General features: G+C 35.8%; 1 protein-coding gene across 13 annotated transcripts in view; it reads left to right on the top strand.

Moving 5' to 3' along the window:
• Positions 1-15,597: 15,597 nt before the first annotated feature.
• Positions 15,598-19,893, top strand: part of CPEB4 (cytoplasmic polyadenylation element binding protein 4) — a 74,980-nt gene continuing 70,684 nt past the window's right edge. For 5 of the 13 annotated variants that reach the window (XM_074292096.1, XM_074292093.1, XM_074292099.1 and 2 more), the window contains exons 1-2: positions 15,607-15,840; positions 15,978-18,202. In XM_074292096.1, the coding sequence (XP_074148197.1) occupies positions 17,072-18,202 (1,131 nt within the window). In that variant the 5' untranslated portion in view covers positions 15,607-15,840; positions 15,978-17,071. Of the gene's footprint in view, positions 15,841-15,915; positions 18,203-19,893 lie in introns of all 13 variants that reach the window. The other 8 variants (XM_074292102.1, XM_074292103.1, XM_074292101.1 and 5 more) reach the window with 5 other exon arrangements.

Consider the following 19,893-nt stretch of genomic DNA (forward strand, 5'->3'; position numbering starts at 1 on the left):
GTTGGAGGGCTTTTCTGGAATCAGTATTCATGCCTTCAGAGGCACAAGAACTACATGAATACCTAATATAAATAAATCAAGACTTTTTTTTTTGAAATTAAGTAAAAGATCTTTTTTTAAAAATTATAGCTTATTTACAAAACATAAGGATGGCCAGGCATCTAGGTGGCACAGTAGATAGAGCACCAGCCCTGAAGTCAGGAGGACCTGAGTTCAAATCTATCCTCAGACACTTAACACTTCCTAGCTGTGTAACCCTAGGCAAGTCACAACCCTAATTGCCTTAGCAAAAAACAAAAAAAAAACAAAAAAAAAAAAACAAACAAACAACCATACATATGCATGGGTAATTTTTCAACACTGACCCTTACAAAACACACAGTTTAACTTAATATAATCAAAATTTTCTATTTTATGATCAATAATGATTCCCTAGTTCTTCTTTGGTCATAAATTCCTTCCTCCTCCACAGGTCTGAGAGGTAAACTATCCTATGTTCTTCGAATTTATTTATATCATCATTCTTTATGTCTAAATCATGAACCCATTTTGACCTTATCTTGATGTACAGTGTAAAGTGCGAGTCAATGTCTAGTTTCTGCCAGACTAATTTTCAATTTTCTCAGCAATTTTTGTCAAACAGTGAGTTCTTATCCCAAAAGCTGGGGCTTTGGGGTTTATCAAACACTAGATTGCTATAGTTATTGACTATTTTGACCGCTGCTTTATAATATAGTTTTAGATCTAATACAGCTAGGCCACCTTAATTTGATTTTTTTTCTTTAGTTCCCTTGAAATTCTTGATCTTTTGTTCTTCCAGATGACTTTTATTGTTATTTCTTCTAGGCCAGTAAAATAATTTCTTGGGAGTTTGATTGGTTTAGCACTAAATAAATAGATATTGTCAAAATAAATAAATAGTATTGTCATCTTTTTATATTCGCTCGACCTATCTAAGAGCACTTAATATTTTTTCCACTTGTTTAGATCTGACTTTATTTGTGTGGAAAGTTTTCATAGTTTTATTTTAAATGGAATTTCTCTTTGTATCTATTAAAGAAAGCCTTTTTTAAGGAATTTAAAATTCTGGAAGAAAGAATTGGAAGAAAAAAACTCAGAAAAGGAAATTTTAAACTTTAATGTCTTCAAGAGTTAAATATGAAAAAGAGATCCAAATAGTTTGTTGGTCCTCTTCTAAAGATTTAATGTGGAGAAAGAGAAAGGGATAATGGAAAGTAAAAGGAACATACTAGAGTAGAAAGGAATAAGGATGGGAAACTTTCCATTTCTTATAATTAATGTATGTGAGAAGAAAAGTATATAAACATGAAAGTAAAAATGAAGAGTGAGTGTCATTTATTATCTGAAGTGGGCAAAGAAAGTTGAACATCTATAGCTTTGCTGTAAAAATACATAGCTCTCAATAGGAAAAAAATAGGGAAAGGGAAAGGGAAGGGATTAAGAGAAAGGATAATGCAGAAAGGAAATAGTCACAAAACAAACTTCCTAAATTTCATAAGCCTAAAGGAAGAATTGGAAAAGAATTTTTAAAAAGACCACAAAAGACAACGTCTAGTATGGGAGGATGAAGAAAAGGAGACCTGTGAGTAAGATTGCTTAAGCAATTGGAGAAAAGTTAAATTGTGGCATATGAATGTAAGGGAATACTATTGCATCTTAAGAAATTGCTAAAGAAAATTTCATAGAATTCTGCACAATATAAATGAATGCAGAATGAATTGAATAGAATGAGGAGAATAATGTATATGAGATGAATGACACTGCAAAAAAAATTAACTTTTAATGACAAAATCTCTGATTAACACAATGACTAATCACAACTCTAGAGGACCTATGAAGCAAGTAACCCACCTCTCCTAATAAAGAGCGGATGAATGCAAAGTTCAGAAAGAGATATTTATAAATGAAGATTGCTAGAGAAAAGAAATGAGAGTTGTAAAGGAAAAACTTAGGAGAATTAATATTTTAGCACAAAGTGTACAAAACCTTATTTCATTGGATCAAATGAAATTGAAAAACTCTGAAACAATAAAAATGAATAAAACAAAGCCGAAAGACTGAAAAAAAAAAACTGTGAGAAATCAATAGAAACAAAAAAAAAGCTTTTGACATGATACAATATTCCTATTAAATACTAGAAGACAAAGTAATTTAAAAAAAAAAACTTTCCTTAATGTCATAAATACTATCTATATGAAATCAAAAGCCAGTATTATAATTAATAGGATTAATCTAGAGGACTTTTCAATAACATCAAGAGTACATCAAATATTCCTTATTACTATTAATTTTTTTTCCTGAGGCAATTGGAATTAAATGACTTGCCCAGGATCACATAAATAGGCAGAAAAGAAACAAACCTAAATCACTTTTTTTATATGACATGATATTTTGATTAGAGAGAGTTTATTAAAATATAACTGAAACAGTAAATTCAGTAAAATTATAGAATATTAAATAAATCCACATACCCTCAGAATTTCTGCCTATAAAGAACAGATAAATAGAGAAATATCCACCTAAATTAACTATAGAATCCACAAATTAGTTGGAAGTCTACCTCCATGATATCCAGAAGAACCACAAAGATAAAACTTTATCAAAACAATCTTTATATGAATATAGACCTAAATCATTAGAGAAATATTAAGTGATCATAGATAGGCCAAACCAATAGAATAAAAGGATAATACTAATATAATTGTTTCAGTGCCATACTAATAAAATTTCACAAACCTAGAAAAAAATAATAAAATTACTATAGAGGAATCAATCTCAAGGGTAATAATGTATAAAATGGAAACTAAGGGGACCTAACTGTACCATATCTCAAACTATGCTACAAAGCAGAAATTAACAAAACAATTTGCTATTTGTTAAGATAAAGAAAGATTGGTCAGTAAAACATGCCATGTATATAACATACAGCAATTAATAAACATAATAGCTTTATGTTTAATAAAATTAAAGATCTTATTCACTCACTAGCAAGAATTCACTATTTGGGGAAAATACTATAAAAACTGAGATTTCTGGCAAAAATTAGCCATAGACCAACCTTGAGCAAAACAAACACCAACCATAATTCTGGTATGATACTTTTCTTCTCACATACATTAATTATAAGAAATGGAAAGTTTCCCATCCTTATTCCTTTCTACTCTAGTATGTTCCTTTTACTTTCCATTATCCCTTTCTCTTTCTCCACATTAAATCTTTAGAAGAGGACCAACAAACTATTTGGATCTCTGTTTTTCATATTTAATTCTTGAAGACATTAAGGTTTAAAATTTCCTTTTCTGAGCTGTTTAACAACCAGCTCTCTGAAAAAAATAACATGCTCTTAAACACTTTTAATTTTAATATGTTTTATTAACATTTTCCCCATTACTTTCTGAAATCTAAACAATCACATCAATACATCAAGCCCTAATTGTAATATTTGCCAATTTCCAAAGTATAAATGCTTATGCTGAAAATTTGCTCTGTGGAGCAGGTTTGAGCTAGCTCCAGCACACACCCGTCTGCAAAGAAACATTATATGCATCTTTTCACGGAGAAGTAATGGAACAATGTGGGGAATTTACTTTGCTTATCTATTCATATTCATTACATTTTTTTTTTTTTTATTTGCTTCTAGGTGAGAAAAGTAGGCCAGGGAAAAAATAGATTTTTGTTAATTGAAAAGAAATACAATTAAATAAAATATGAGTACCTGTAGTTAATTGGCTAGGTTTCTATATTTCCACAAATTTGTGTGAATTTTACACATATAACATATTATAGTAAAAACCTAGGCTCAGTTATCACTTTTGTATATTTTTTTAGTTCAATAAACTTTTTTTTGTATCTGCTGTCTATAAAGCTTTGTTCTAAGCTCTGAGGGGACCACAAAGACGATATAGGATGCAGTCCTTCTCAGAGAACTTAAATTACTAATATTTGTTATTATAAAGTATGGATCACAAACTAAAAATAATTAACCAACAAGGCAGTATGTGATTGATTTTTCTCTATTACATCTATATTTGTCTGCATTATATGTTATATTTAGCTCACAAAATTTTTGTGGATTCTGAGATAAAGTATATAAAGTATTTTACAAATTTCAAAGCGTTATATAAGCCATCGCCCCCACACACATATACATACACACACATGCATGGGTGAAAGTAGCTAGATGGCTCAATTGATGAGAGTTACAGAGCCTATGGTCAGGAAAACATTTAGTAGCCATGAGTTTCTGGGCAAGTCATTTAACCTCTGTTTACTATAGAAGGAAATGGAAAACCACATGCCAAGAAAACTGCATGAATAGTACTGGTGTGCTATTATCCACAGGGTTATAGACGCAACTGAACTATTGAACAACAACAATATGTAAATATAATAGAAAATTAATATCAATTAAAAGCAAAGTATTAATTCCACATTTTGAGTTGTTTCTATAATACCATTTTAAAATTGTGGCTCAGATTCAATCTAAGAGATAAAAACAACTTACAAATCACTAATTTTTAGAGAGATTTTTTATATTTCTCAAATTTTAAATGACTAATTTGATGACTAACTAAAATTATTAACTTGATCCTGAATAAAAAAATAAATAAATAAGACCTGGAGAGTTCCTCTGCTTAATTCCAACTCAGAGTAACAACTGAATTACAACACCTCTGCACATCACTGTTTCTAACTACCAAACTGCTAAGCTTTTAAGTAACAGCAGCACAAAAACATAGCCATAATGCTACCTATTTCCATTGCTAAATTATTTATGCATTTATTATATTTTACATGGGTTGTTGAACCTGGAGGCACTTCTGCAGGGCTAGGTCATCTCCAGAAACACATTATAAAGAACCAGCTCAACTGTATTATGGGCTGGCAAACACAGTTATATATTATATTGCTCATTAATATTACATAATTACTGCATTCGAAATAGTTCTTTAGGTAGTGATACCTTTTTTGTGTGTAGTCATAAGGCTTCAAGGCAATACACTTCATTAAGAGATTGTTTAACATTAAGGGTATATCAATAAATAGTACCTTGATGCAATAGTGGAATCCTACCTAAAATGACTTTGCCAAATGAAGCTATTGGCATGTATAATGTGTTTTACAGAAGATTTAAATGCTTTATTGAGTTTATAATATCACTCTCCAGATTTGCAGCAAAGTATTAACTTCACATAAACTATTGGTAATTCCATGCATCCCTCCTAACACCCAACAAAACTTTTGGTGCTTTAAAAAAAACTTTTACATGATACACTTTTTGCTAAATTCAGTTTAATATTATTCAGGACTTACAAAAGGTAGCATCATGTAATGTAAAGAATGCTGGAGAGTGAAAAGATTCTATGTGCTATTTGTTGATATTGGCTAGTTATGTGAAATTTATTAGTGGACACTAACTGTTCTGCTAATGCTAAGTGGTGAATTTGTACTTGAAGAAAATAAACTTGATGACTGACTAGAAAATGGATTGGAAAAGAGAATGCCTTGAGGCAGACAGAGCTACCCGAAAGCTATTGCAATAAGTAAGGTATGAGGTGATGAGGGCTTGAACCTGATTGGTCACAGTATTAGAGGAAAGAAAGGGAGATAATCTAGAGATGTTGCAAAGGTGATGGTTTTGGCAACAACTTAAATATAGGAGGTGGGAGATAGTGAGGAATCCAGGGTGACTCCTAGATAGTAAATCAGGATAGCAGTGCCCTCAACAGTAACAGGAAAGGTTGGAGAGGGATGGTTTAATGTGAAAGATCAGAAGTTGTGTTTTGTATATGTTGAGTTTAAAATGTCCAATGGTCATCTTGTTCAAGATATTTGGAAGGTAGTTAGAGATGTGACTGACAATAGAAGTTAGCAGAAAGCTTAGGGCAAGGTAGACACATCTAAGAATTGATAATATAGAGATGATAATTAAAGTCATGGGAGCTGATGAGATCACTAAAATAATTAGTATAGAGGGAAAACATAAGAGGGCCCTGGACAGACCTTTGAGGGACACCTAGAGAAAAAGGGCATGATTTGGAATAGGAGCCAGAAGAAAAGACTGGGAAGGATTGGTCAGATAAGTAGAAGGAGAACCAAGAGAGAGTATTAGAAAGAAGAGGTTATCAAGGTGAAAAGAGTGATCAACACTATTGATGGTGAAGGAGAATAAAGATTGAGAAAAAGCCTTTGAATTTGGCAAAAAAAGAGACAATTGCTAACTTTGGATACAATAGCTTCAGTGGAATGACGAATTTTGAAAATGGATTGTAAGAGGTTAAGAAGAGACTCCTATTGGGAACTACCTTTTCAAGTAGATAGATATAGAACAGAAGAAATTTAGGACAATTCTTAATGGAGATGGAAGGATCAAATGAAGATTTTTTTTTAAGAATAGGAAAGACATGGGTACATTTGTAGTCAATAGGGAAGGAATCAGTAGAGAGAGATTGAAAATAAGGGATGACAGCAGGATGAAAATAAGGATGAAAATAAGTTTGAAAATAGAGGAAATGGGATAGAGTTGGATCACTTGGGCAGGTAGAGGGGTTAATTTGGGGAAAAATAAGGAGTAAAGTCATCTCACAACCAAGATGGATCAACCGTGCCTTTCAGACTCCTTTTCCACAAATATTTTAGTTCTTTTAACAAAGAAAAATGCCTCTGTGCCAGTACTATGATTCAGAACCTAACAATTACCAATAGCTTGAACTCTTGAGCAATAGACTTCTAACAGCAATTCCTACCTTCACTCTTTCCCTTCAACTTGTCTTTCACAAAGTTGCCAAAATCATGTTTCTTATAGATTATAATCATATCATTCCTCTGTTCCAAAATTATCACTAGCTAACAATTTACCAATGTCAACCAACCAAAGGTTCTGCCTCTTTGCCTGGCATTTTAGGCCCATCTTCTCCATACATTTCATACTTCATACAAAACTGCACTACTCTTGGTTCCCTGAAAGTGCCTTATGTACCAACTTCTCGGCTTTTGCTTATACTCTTTCCTGTGCATGGAATGATCTTCCTCCTCCTTTTCAGCCATATTTTAAGTTCTTTTAAACTGACCCCTTCCTAAAGTCTGTATGGCCACTCCAGTGGATATTCCCTTCTCCTAAACTTCATATACACTTTGTACTTCCCCAAATTACTAATATGATAATAGCACATGGATAAAGCACTTGACCTGGAGTTAGGAAGGAAGTCTGTGGCCTGGGACACCTCCCAGCCATGTGCCCTTGAGCAAGTCACTTAATCCTGTTTGCCTTAGTTTCCTTATCTATAAAATGAGCTGGAGAAAGAAATGGCAAATCACTTCAGCATTTTTGCCAAGAAAACTCTAAATGGGGTCACAAAGAGTCAGACATAACAAAAAATGTAATAAGAACATATGTTATATGTGTATACACTCACATGTACAAGGGTTACATGCTCAGAAATTTCTTCCTGATGAAGTACATGAAAATTTGGAGACCCTGTTGGACTATGCCATACTTATTTTGTATTATTGTTTTTTTGTGAATGGATCATGGCTGTTCTCTGAGATTATTGCTGCTCCTCAGGCTGTGACCCCACTCACTTGTTACCCAGTCCTGTTTTTGCCCAGAACTTAAAGACTTAGAAGTCCTCTAACTACCTCAATTTTCAGCCATTGAAATTCAAAGATAAAAAAGAAACTATTCCCACCTTGAAGGAGTTTATACTCTACTATTCAGAATTTGAATATCCCCAAAGTTTGGTATAGTGCTTCCTACACAGTAGGCTCTGAATAAATTAAATTATATAGGTTGAATTAAATCTATGAAGTGACAGCAACTACATTTCACAGAATATCAAAATGTAAGTATTCTGTGAGTTTTAAAGCATTTTGGTAAGGGAAATTTACTGCTTTGGACTTTCAAAAAAATTTTTATTGATATTGTTCATTTCATATCACTGTCACTTCCAAAGGATTCTCTCTTCTTAAAAAAGCTGTCCTTTGTAACAAATAAGTACTATCATTCAGTTACCAATAGCTTGAACTTTGAGGAATAGACTTCTAACAGCAATTCCTACCTTCAAAGAAAATCTCACATTAGCTATGTTTGATAATGTGTAGCATGCCTATAGGCCATACCCAAAGTAATTGGAATTCTATGCCAGGAACTGGAAAATGTGCTTTCATTCTCAACTCTGCATGTAAAGACTGCATGTAAAGTCTTGAAATCTTTCAATGTTGTTTTCCTTGACATTGTTGAGGTCATTGTGTGAGCTATTTCATTCTGTATCTTTTCAAACAAATCACCACATGAGTTAATAGCAAATTACCTAGTAAAAATTATAAATCTCCAAGTTTAAAAAATAATACTTTAAATTACTGAAAAGTAGCTATACAATGGTGGGATAGGCCAACAATATGGAGACTTAGATCATAGGCTTAAGTCTGCTATTAACTCATAGTGTGATCTAAGGAAAATTTCTGGAACTGTTTCTCATCTGTAAAATGAAAAGGTAGTATTAAATGCATATTTAGCAGTTCATGGAATGTAAGTAGCACTTTATTTATAAGTGCTAACCTTAATACTTTAAGCCAATGTTATATTTTGCTAATCTTTAATACAATCCTCTTCAGGGGATAAATATTTCCCCCCAACTTTATATGTTGTCACACACATATATGTATATACATACATATACAGGTATCATGGTGTCTTTAAAGTATAAAATAAAGATGATACTAAACCAAAGGCTTGTTAGTCATAAGCATTATTCTAAAAATATGAAATATGTATATATATACATACATATATATATATATATATATATATATATATATATATATATATATATATATATATATATATATATAAGCTTAGTATCAAGAGATGTTGAAGGATATCTAGTCTAGGCTATATCCTTTACAACATTTAGGCACCACCTGAAACAATTCTCTACCACCAACCTTTGTGAAACCGAATCTAATTCTACTTTGGAAAAGCTTTAATTTAGGATTTCTTAATGTTTGTGTGTGTGTGTGTGTTATGAGCCCTTTCAGTAGCCTGGTGAAGCTATTGACGTCTCTGGGAAGAATGTTTTTAAATGCATAAAATAAAATACAAAGGAAACAATCTTACTGAAATAGTTATAAACAAATCTCATATAAAAACAAATTCACATAGATAGTGCAGTGGATAGAGCACCAGCCCTGAAGTCAGGAAGACCTGAGTTCAAATTTGGTCTCAGACAATTAACAATTCCTATCCTGGGCAGTCACTTAACCCCAATTGCCTCAGCAAAAACAAAAAACAAACAAACAAACAACAACAACAAAATTCACAGACTTCAGTTTAAAATTCCAAACATTTCAATAAAAGTTTTTTGAAGTACAAGTTACTTTTGCTTTTTACTTGTATCCACTGAGTTTTAACATAGTGCCAAGCATACCGTAAGCATTTAGCAAATGTTTATGATTGATTGATTGGTTGCGTTAATCACTTTGTTGTGTTTATCTCTAATCTCTTAACTATGGGTGTGACCTTGGACACTCACTTAGCTATCTCAAGCCTCAATTTCCCTAAGTACAAACAATACAAACAAGCAATGAGTGTTTGACCAGAAGGCCTCTGCCATCACTTTGTGTTCTATTTGATTCTTAGATTCTATTTTGTCCAATAGTTATTTGCATTTCTATCACAATTTCCTAGTGCTAAATTACAACTTCTACTTCCAATGCTCTTTCTATTACACTACATTGCCTTTGGGAAATGGTTAAATATGAAATACTGTGGCATAGAGATGTCTCTCTAGTGTTCACTCCAGGATTTAATCCTGGGGGTAGTACCATAAAGGAAGAGAGAAGAGTGACTATGGAGGAACCAAAAAATAAAGGAAACCAGACATAAAGATGCTAGAATCTGACAACAGAAGTTACTCTCTGATATTTTATATTTCAGGATATGTTGGTCTAATATTTTCTGCAATGCTGATAACATAAAAGGATTCTGTTCATCAGTAGAGACATGTGAAAGGGGAATGTAAAAAGTAGAAATGCTTGTGTAATAATTAGTATACTTTGCAGCTTAGAAACATGGAGCAGCTAGGTGGCACAGTGGATAGAGCACCATCCCTGAATTCAGGAGGACCCCAGTTCAAATCTGGTCTCAGACACTTTTAACACTTCCTAGCTGTGTGATCCTGAGCAAGTCACTTAGCCCCAGCCTCAAAAAAAAAAGAAACAAAAGGCACCCTTTCTAAAATTTTTACTTAAGGAAATAGAACTTAAATTTATGCCATCACTACGATTAAATTTGAGGTGTTATAATAACTGGCAGTCATATATCCCATTCAAGTTTGCAAAGCACTTTATATCCATTATCGCCTTTGTTCCTTCCAACAACTTTTTGAGGCAAATATTATTATTCCATTTTAAAGATGAGAAACTTAAGATTTATAGAAGCAAAGTGACTTAACCAGGCTCACAAAAACTAGCATCTGAAATAGTATTCAAACTCAGGTCTTCTTGAAGATAAATTTGTCTATTAAATAACATTGCCCTTCAAGAAATCTTTTGAGGAAATATGTATTGTTTCCTAGTATTAAAATCGATTAAATTCATTTACAAGGTGTTTTTACGAAGTTTCTGGCTTGATTAAGAGCATCAGTTAGGGGGAAATGTAGTGGAGAAAAATTCAGCAATTTACAATTGAACAATGGTAATATTAGTCATGAAACCCATATCTCAAGATTCTAAATATATTGTTCTACCTATTATATTAATTTTTTTTTAAAAGCTATTACTTTACTTTCAATTATTTCAATAAAATGACAGGATTTTAGAACTCAGATGACCTCAGAGACCATCTAGTTCAAATCTTTTACAAATGAGACCTAGAGAAGTTATGGTTCTGTTCTTCCTAAGATCAATTAATTGTTGAAATTCATGAGCACTCATCAAACTACTATGATATGTAGTATCTTAGTAATTTAAGAAAGAGAATTGAAGAAAGGTCATTGGATTTAGCAATAAGGAATCATTGATGACCTTGATGAAAATAGTTTTAGCTTAGTTTGCAAAGGTTTGAGAAATACATGGAAGGTGAATAATAAGGCAAGGGGGATAGACTTTTTCTCAAAAATTTGGTTGGAAAGAGAATATATTGTGCTAGAGAATATATAGAGTGCTAACTATAGCTTTAAAAGGACAAGATAAGGCCAAATGAAAGGGTTTACTTTTTTGTTTTTTATTTGAAAGAATGGATAAGAATATTTGAATGCAATAGAAATGACAATAGATAAGTAGAGGTTAAAAAGTTAGGGAGAACAGGAGTCTACTCCAAAGGTGTGGAAGGATAGAGGAAGAAATGGAATCTATAGTTTAAGTTCTTGACATTATTGAAAAGGACCACTTCATCTTCAATGTCTTCAATAACAGAAGGGAAGATAAAAGATGACTTTGAAGGTTACTTGAATCGTGGAATTGTAGAAGGGAAAGAGCTACCAAATAAGGAGCTTATTTTTATCAATAAAGTATGAATCAAGATCCTTTCTCAGAGGAGAGGGCACTATATGTGACCAAATTACTGTGACTTGAGAAGAGAAGGGATGATCTGAAACAACTTCTGAATATAGTGTGATAGAGTTGTTGAAAAACAATCAATTTGATTCAACAAAGACATAACTGAGGATAACATCAGTTTGTAGTAGACCTAATCACCATTGTTGTATGACTTCTTCCACTGGTGTGGTACCTACATAACAACTCAGATAATTTTATACCTTTTATTGTTGTCATAGATTTTATATATGTTAAAGGTGGAAATAATTTGGTCTGCTTGCCTATGGATTATACTTCAACAAGTAGCTATTTAGTCATATCCCTTTGCCATACTTTTAAGACAGGAAGTAAAGTGTATCCAAGCCAAACAAAAAGGAGTAATCTGTGTCAACAGTATAGTCCCATCAGGTGACTGGAACCAGTCAACGATAAATCATCTTGGGATATTAACGTCATTGTTTGGAAGTTATGTTCCTAGTATTTTAGCTGATCTAAGCCTTCACTCATACTAATACTTTACCAAGGTATGCTTGAATTTAAATGAAGCAAGCCTAGGTTTTGGTCCCTTCCAGGCCATTTATTCAGAAACAATATAGCAGAGGAGATGGGTTCTGCATTCCCTTGACAAAAAGGCTTGCTAAATGTAAACCTATGTTAATAATAATATAAGTAACTTAGAAAGTGGAAGGGGATGGAGGAAAATAATGTTTAAAATTCAGAGAGCTTGTATAGATAGCAAAACGGCAAACAAAAGAGGGAAAATGTAACTTAGTAATATTATGTGCTAGAAAACAATGGCACTTCCTAAATAAACATGTGTACTTTTAAAAACCTACACAGGATGTATACCACAGCAGAAGTTTAATAAAATATATTATCTGTACTTGATTTCAAAATGCCTGTATCCTGTTCATTAATTTACTTGGATATTGTATTATGGCTTAAAACTTCCCAATATCCTTGGAGTAGATGATACCTGAAAAGTAACTGAATCCTTCTAGCATCTTTCTTCCTCATCTCAAAAGCTAATAAGTGACTGTTGGAAGAATCTATAATGTTTCTAGTTCTTTTGAAATAAGAGTGACCCTGGGCAAGTCATTTAATCCAGTTTACCTCAATTTCTTCATCTGCAGAATGAGCTGGAGAAGGAAATAAAAAACCACTCCAATAAGTTTGCTAAGAAAACACCAAATGGAGTCACAAAGAGTCAGATAGGACTGAAATGCTTAACAGCAGCAATCTTTATTTATGATTTTAGACTTGATATATTTCAAAGGACAGGGATGTGAACTTGGAGAGGAAAATAAATTGCATCTTTATTTTCACCAATACTTGGTTTCTTTTGTAATTCTATGTATTTTCTTTTATTCATTTTAAAACATCGTTCTGGTCCTTAGGCTTTACCAGACAAAGAGGGCCAAGAGACAAAAAAAGTTTAAAAACTGTTGCTTTAAAATATGCCTCAGAACCCTTATTTGCATTTCCAGAGGACATTGACTAGTATTACTCTTTAGGGGGGCTGGACTGAATACCTGCCCAGACCTGTCTTCTGCATTCCAGTCAAGACTCACACTAAGAACACCAAGTCCTATAATTCTGTTACAGAAAGTGCCTGACCTACCAACTCCAAAGCAATATTATTGTTGGAATATTTTACATATAATTAGTTTCATATCATCCAAAATGACTCTTGCTTTTTGGGCATAATCTTAATTAGCACAAGGTAACCCAGTATCTGTTGGGAATGAGCTAAGGAACATTTAAGGAGATCTGACAGACGCTGAAAAAGTAGGATGTGATTCTTTGGAAATCCTTTGGAAAAGGAGACCCCATATCCAGTTAAGGAGATTTAAAAGGTCGCCATGGCATGGCAGTAACTATATATGGATTCACTGACCATGATCCTCCATTTTCTAGGCAGGAAGTTTTCCAGAAGATAAGCATATGCTACTTTTTTTTTTTTTTTTTTTTTTTTTTGCTGAGGCAATCCGGGTTAAGTGACTTGCCCAGGGTCACACAGCCAGGAAGTGTTAAGTCTCTGAAGTTGGATTTGAACTCTGGTCCTCCTGACTTCAGGACTGGTATTCTATCCACTGTGCCACCTAGCTGCAAGACAAGACATTAGTGCTTTTCTTTTTGTCATTGTCAATGTTCTAGGACCCTTAGTAAAATATGGATATAGGATCATGGGCTAAAAAGATGAGACTTGAGAAACTTAAAAGAGAACAAAAGGTCTGGAACAGACACTATTTGCAATGATAGGGTGGTAAACAGAAGTTAGGCCTCCCACTGAGTTAAACAGGTTGAATTTGTAGTTGATCTAATAAGTACTTTTCACCCCCTTTAAAAAAAAAAAAATCTGCCTTGCACACCTGGATTGTATCTTTAATTTCTAGTATCATCCTTGGTTCGTTTGTCTCTGACACAATAGGCCTCAAATGTATATTTGTACTTTTGTTCAAATTAGCCTTAGATTATAAAAATAAAGAATATCAGGAGTAATGGAACAAGGTAGAAGCCACCAGGATTGGATTCTAGAACAAGGTTTGCTGCTAATTAGTGGCAAAATTTTAAGCAAGTTACTTCCTTTGGGATAAATGATCCCTGCTGAGGGTCATTGCACCATTATGTCCCTATACTCTTAAAACTGGCTTTATGCTTGGCTTCGGTTCCATGTGTGGGCATGGTACTGAAGCAGAGTAGAGGGGGCCAGCAGGACATGAGTTTAAATTCCCAGTCTGCTATTTTGTACCTCTATGGATATGAGTAGATGATGCAGAGGCTTTTTTTTCTCCATCAGATCTCCACCTCCCTCCCTGCTCTCTCTTCCCCACCCCCCAACATCTTTCACATCCCTTTCATCTCTAATACGGTATTATCCTAGGGACATAAACCAACGTTTTGAAAGCCTGACAAAAAGGTACCGCAGACCATTAGGAAGGAGCATGAAAGAGTAAGCTTGCTACCTCTGTGACCTTGAGCAGGGCCACTTTTCTTCCCCTGGCCTGTTTCTGAACTTGTCAAATGAGGTTTGGGGTTAGACCACGGTTTTGAACTTCAGCTGTGACCTTTATTGTTCCTGTGACCTTGGGCAAATTTCTTAGGGTTTTCGGGTGGGAATTGGGAGTGGGAGGGGGCGGAGAATTGGTCTAGTTCACGAGCAGGGTCACTTCCAGCTCTAAATCTGCGATCCTATTTCCAGGATAAGTCATTTGCGTTTTCAGTAAAGTAAAGGGTCCGGGCTCGTAGACAACCCAGATCCCAGTCTATGGTGCGGTCCGGGCCCGTTGAGCCTTGGATTTCACGGGCAGCCCACCCTCCAACGCCACTGTGCAAGTCATCCTAGCTCTTTCAGCCAAGGAGGCGGGGTCTATAGCGCAAGGTGCCGGGCCTCGGGGTCAACCGCAATGGAGGAGGCCACACGCCCAGCCAGGCCCTGCCCTGTCACCGACTTACACCCGAAGCCAGAAGAAACGCAGCTCTCAGCACAGCTGGAGAGTAGCTCTGACCTTTCCAGCTGCGCAGGCAGGGCAGGCAGGGCAGGCAGGGCAGGCAGGGCAGGCACCGCCTCGCCTTCCAGAGTCCTCTGGGGCGGAGCCGGGGTTGGCGCACGTGACGTTCGAGGCGCCACCTTGATTATGGGCAACGCCGCTCCCCGGCTTTTCCCAGGTGGTCCGTTCAGTTCCTTAACACCCCGCCTCCCTGCCTCAGGTCACGGAGGGGTTTAAATCTCTCCTACTTGGCTTGTTCTTCTTCAGTCACCTCCCTGTTAGGGAGAGGAATCCGCAATGGATTTCTTTGCCCTCATCTAAGATGGCGACGGGTCGAGTTTAGTGAGAGGGTGGGGGAAGGGAATTCAAGCCATTGACCTTAATGGGCGGGTCCCAGTTAGCTGGGGAGTCACCGGCTGTATCTTTTCGACCTTCCTGGGAGGAGTCCAAATGGGCACGGGGTGTGGTCACCACCGAACCCGCTCACAGATTGGTCTTTTGGTGGGTGGGCGGAGGTTCTCGAGGCGCCCCGCCCCTCCCTCCCCGAACCGGAAGTGTCTCTTGGTCTTTCCAGCTGGTTGTCATTTCACTCGGCTCGGTCCTGAGGAGGAGTCGGCGGCGGCTGCGGGGAGACCGGGCACCGGGAGGCGGTGGCGGTGGAGACAGCAGAGGAGGAGGAGGAGGAAGAAGAGAAACCGACGTGGAAGGAGAAGGCCGCGGCAAAGACGGCACTGACTACGGGGCCAAGGGAGACGGCGGCTGCGGCGGCCCAGGAACCGTGAGGAGAAAAACTGTAAATAATTATTTAAATTTTTCGGGGGGCAGAATAGAAAGAAAGGGGAGCATTTCTCCATTAGAATAATCGCAGTGTTGGTTTTTTTTGTTTTTGTTTTTGTTTTTTTGTTTGTTTGTTTTTTTCTTCCTGCGGAGAATCGAACTGAGAAACCGAACAAACCGCCCCCGGGTCCCATGAGGGAAAAAAAACCCCGGAGCCGCAGAGAGGGGACGAGGCAGAAACCGCAGCAGCAGCGGCAGGACCTTCCTTCCAGATCTCCCCAATTTCCCCCGCACACCCCGGCCGGCGGCTGCTGAGGCCCCCCGTATTGTTTTGCCCCCCTCCCCTCCACAGTGAATCGCTTTAATCCTTTTTTAATCTCTATCCCCCCTAGAGAGAAACGGGTGTTTTCAGCCCATTTCATGGGGGAGAGGAGGTGGGGGGGAGACCAGAAGCAGGAAAAACAGGAGCAGCAACAGCAAAAACTGCACCAGGAGCAGGAAGAGCAGCAGCAACAAAAACAGCCCCAGGAGCAAAAACTGCACCAGGAGCAGCAGAAAGAGCAAAAACAGTACCAGGAACAGCAGAAATCTTCCTGCAACCCTCCCATTCCTATTCAATGCTGATTTCCTCGACTGAAATTTTATTTCCCGGAACCAGGAATTCACCCCATTTCTTTCTTTCTCTCCACATAACATAATATCTTTATACATAAATATATAATATATAATGTTCTTAAATTATTCCTGATTTAAAAAAAATTTTTTTGAGCTGCCAAGAAAAGACGTCTTCTCCCCTAACCCTTAAAAGATTTCATATGTGGGTGAGTCAAAACTGCTGAGGAAGAACATATGATTGTTAAATTATAGATATATTTTTTACTCTGCGCAATGCTTATTCTTCTACATCCATAAATGCTTAAGAAGCTCTGTTTTTGTCATTCATGTGCATTTTCCTTTGGAAAAAGAAACCACCTATTTTACTAACCAAAGACTTGATTTTTCCCCCCTTCCTACCCTCTCCCTTAGAAATAAACACAGTTTGATCCATGTCCATATCTTAAGAGAGATTTTTTAGGTTTTCAGATACCAGAATTCCAAATCAGAAATATTTAGGGTGGGGATAAGCTGGGATCACTGAGCTATAATAAGACATTTCTAAAACACTCAATTTGGGTTGGAGGAAAGGAGGCAGACTTAAGCATAGGTTGTCATTTTTGTTGTAAGAATTCAGATCATAAAAATAATAAATGGGGGATTACGGGTTTGGAGTGCTGGTGCAAAACAATACTGGGAATAAATCAGCTTTTCCAGTCAGATTTCATCCACATCTGCAGCCTCCTCACCATCATCAAAATGCAACCCCCAGCCCTGCTGCTTTTATAAATAATAACACAGCTGCCAATGGCAGTAATGCTGGGTCAGCTTGGCTCTTTCCTGCTCCAGCTGCCCATAACATTCAGGATGAGATTCTGGGGTCAGAAAAATCTAAAACTCAGCAACAGCAACAGGAACAACAAGATTCTCTAGAAAAGCAGCAGCTTTCCCCCAGTCAAGGTCAGGAAGCAGGGATACTGCCTGAACCCGAGAAAGCTAAATCTGAAGAAAATCAAGGGGATAGCTCTTCAGAAAATGGCAATGGGAAGGAAAAAATAAGAATAGAATCACCAGTGTTGACAGGATTTGACTACCAAGAGGCTACAGGGTTAGGTACTTCAACTCAGCCCTTAACATCCAGTGCATCCTCTCTTACTGGTTTCAGTAACTGGTCAGCAGCTATTGCTCCTTCTTCCTCTACAATAATCAATGAAGATGCAAGTTTTTTTCACCAGGGAGGTGTCCCTGCTGCTTCAGCTAATAATGGTGCTCTGCTGTTTCAAAATTTTCCGCATCACGTCAGCCCTGGCTTTGGTGGCAGCTTTTCCCCTCAGATAGGACCCCTTTCTCAGCACCACCCTCATCATCCTCATTTTCAACATCATCACAATCAGCATCAGCAGCAAAGGAGGTCTCCTGCTAGTCCTCATCCACCTCCATTTACACACAGAAATGCTGCTTTTAATCAGCTGCCTCATTTGGCTAATAATCTCAATAAGCCACCCTCTCCATGGAGCAGCTACCAAAGTCCTTCACCTACACCATCTTCTTCATGGAGCCCCGGTGGTGGTGGATATGGTGGCTGGGGAGGATCCCAAGGCCGAGATCACCGCAGAGGACTCAATGGAGGAATAACACCTCTCAACTCCATTTCGCCTCTGAAGAAAAATTTTGCAAGCAATCACATTCAGCTACAGAAATATGCTCGGCCCAGCTCAGCTTTTGCTCCCAAATCTTGGATGGAAGATAGTTTGAACAGAGCTGACAACATTTTTCCTTTTCCGGTGAGATTCTACCCCATTAATAAATTAGAATTAGGAAAAATATATATACCTTTTGAATAAGAGGTCTTTATGTATGTTCTCATCAGATCTTTTAATTTTAGTTTGGTAATTCATTTAAATGGCATAATTTTTATAATAGAGATAGTTTTTCAAAACAAAAATTCAGCTAATTCATTGATATTTTGTAATTGTAATCAGCCTTTTCTGACTGTTCCTGAAGATAATTTTTTGAAATTGGCATGAATATCAGGTTGCTTTATACATTATAATTGTGAATTATAATACCTTTCTAAATTGAATTAAGAATGATAGATTTTTCCCCCTATGTATTAAGTAATCAGTAGAATGTTAAATCTATGTATGTAGTCATATGAAATATATTTCATTTTAAAACTAACATTCTCTGAACATACAGCAAATAAATCAAACCAATTGCATGGTTTACTGTAGTGTTAAATAAGACTAAAAGTGATTTTTGCATCAGTTTTCTTACTATTTAAAGTTTTAAATATAAAATCTAAGAAGCAATTTATTTGAACAACCCTAAATTAAAAAAAAAAAAAAAAAATCCGTGTTGCAAAATCCATTCTCTACCTTGGGCTAGCAAGGACTCAGAGTAGAAAATAATCTAATGTTTTCTTTAGCCATGTTTAGTTCTGTGTACTTTGAAACAGTTGAAAGCAGAACAACTATTTTGTGATGACTTTAACTCATTTAGTTATGTTTTGATAGCAATATTAGGTTGTAGAAAAAGAAGCCACTTCTAAAAATAGACCTGGTCTAACTATAATATCGCTTGTTGGCTTTCTCTGTGCCAATATACCCTTACACAGTCAGGAGTGCAGGTTGTTTGACATTTTGAACTAATGAGCAATAGATACAGTTTATGGAAGTTTAAAGCTGTTTCATCAAAGAAGTATTGGCATAGATGATACAGATGAGAAAGTCAATTCAACAGCAGATATATAAATGTGTGTGTGTGTGTGTATGTGTGTGTGTGTGTGTGTGTGTGTGTGTGTGTGTAGTTTTTCAGGATCTTTCAGCAAGGATAAAAACAGATTGCAAAATAATTGCAGTTTCTAGATCCAGTGTCAGCATAAGTTGGATGACCTATTTTAATAAGTAATTTAAGGGTAAGGGATCATTAGATAAAAGGAGTTCTGTCTTTTTTTTTTTTTTTTTTTTTTTTTTACTGTTAGTAATCATCTACTCAATGTATCCTAAGATGAAAAATCTTTAGTAAGGACTAGTGTTGATGAAGTATCTGGTCTTAAATAATTACTTTAAAATTTATTTCATTTTGCTTCATGAGAGGCATAATCAGTTTTCCTTGTCAGGAGACTTCTGCTTGTAGATTTTAGGAAGAATTTTTGATACTTGAATTACACAATAATCCTAGAATTCTAATGGATTAGTACCAATATTTTAGTCACTGCAAAGAGTGTGAAAGTTGTTGAAATGAAAAATCTTTTAGTGCTTGGCTGTTGAATCTTTTAAAGGAAAAAGTAATATAAAGGTAGTGTAATGTAAAATGTAATACAAAGGTTTATGAAATATTATTTTTTATTGAAATTTTTAAAAATATAAGGTGATACTTTAAATTTTAACTTTACTAAGGTTTTGGTCATTTAATTAGGTCATTAATTTGATTCCTTATAAATGTTTTCATATCATAAAGTGTACTTGTTTGA

Source organism: Sminthopsis crassicaudata, chromosome 2, assembly GCF_048593235.1.
Source record: "Sminthopsis crassicaudata isolate SCR6 chromosome 2, ASM4859323v1, whole genome shotgun sequence".
Classification (NCBI taxonomy): Eukaryota; Metazoa; Chordata; class Mammalia; order Dasyuromorphia; family Dasyuridae; genus Sminthopsis; species Sminthopsis crassicaudata.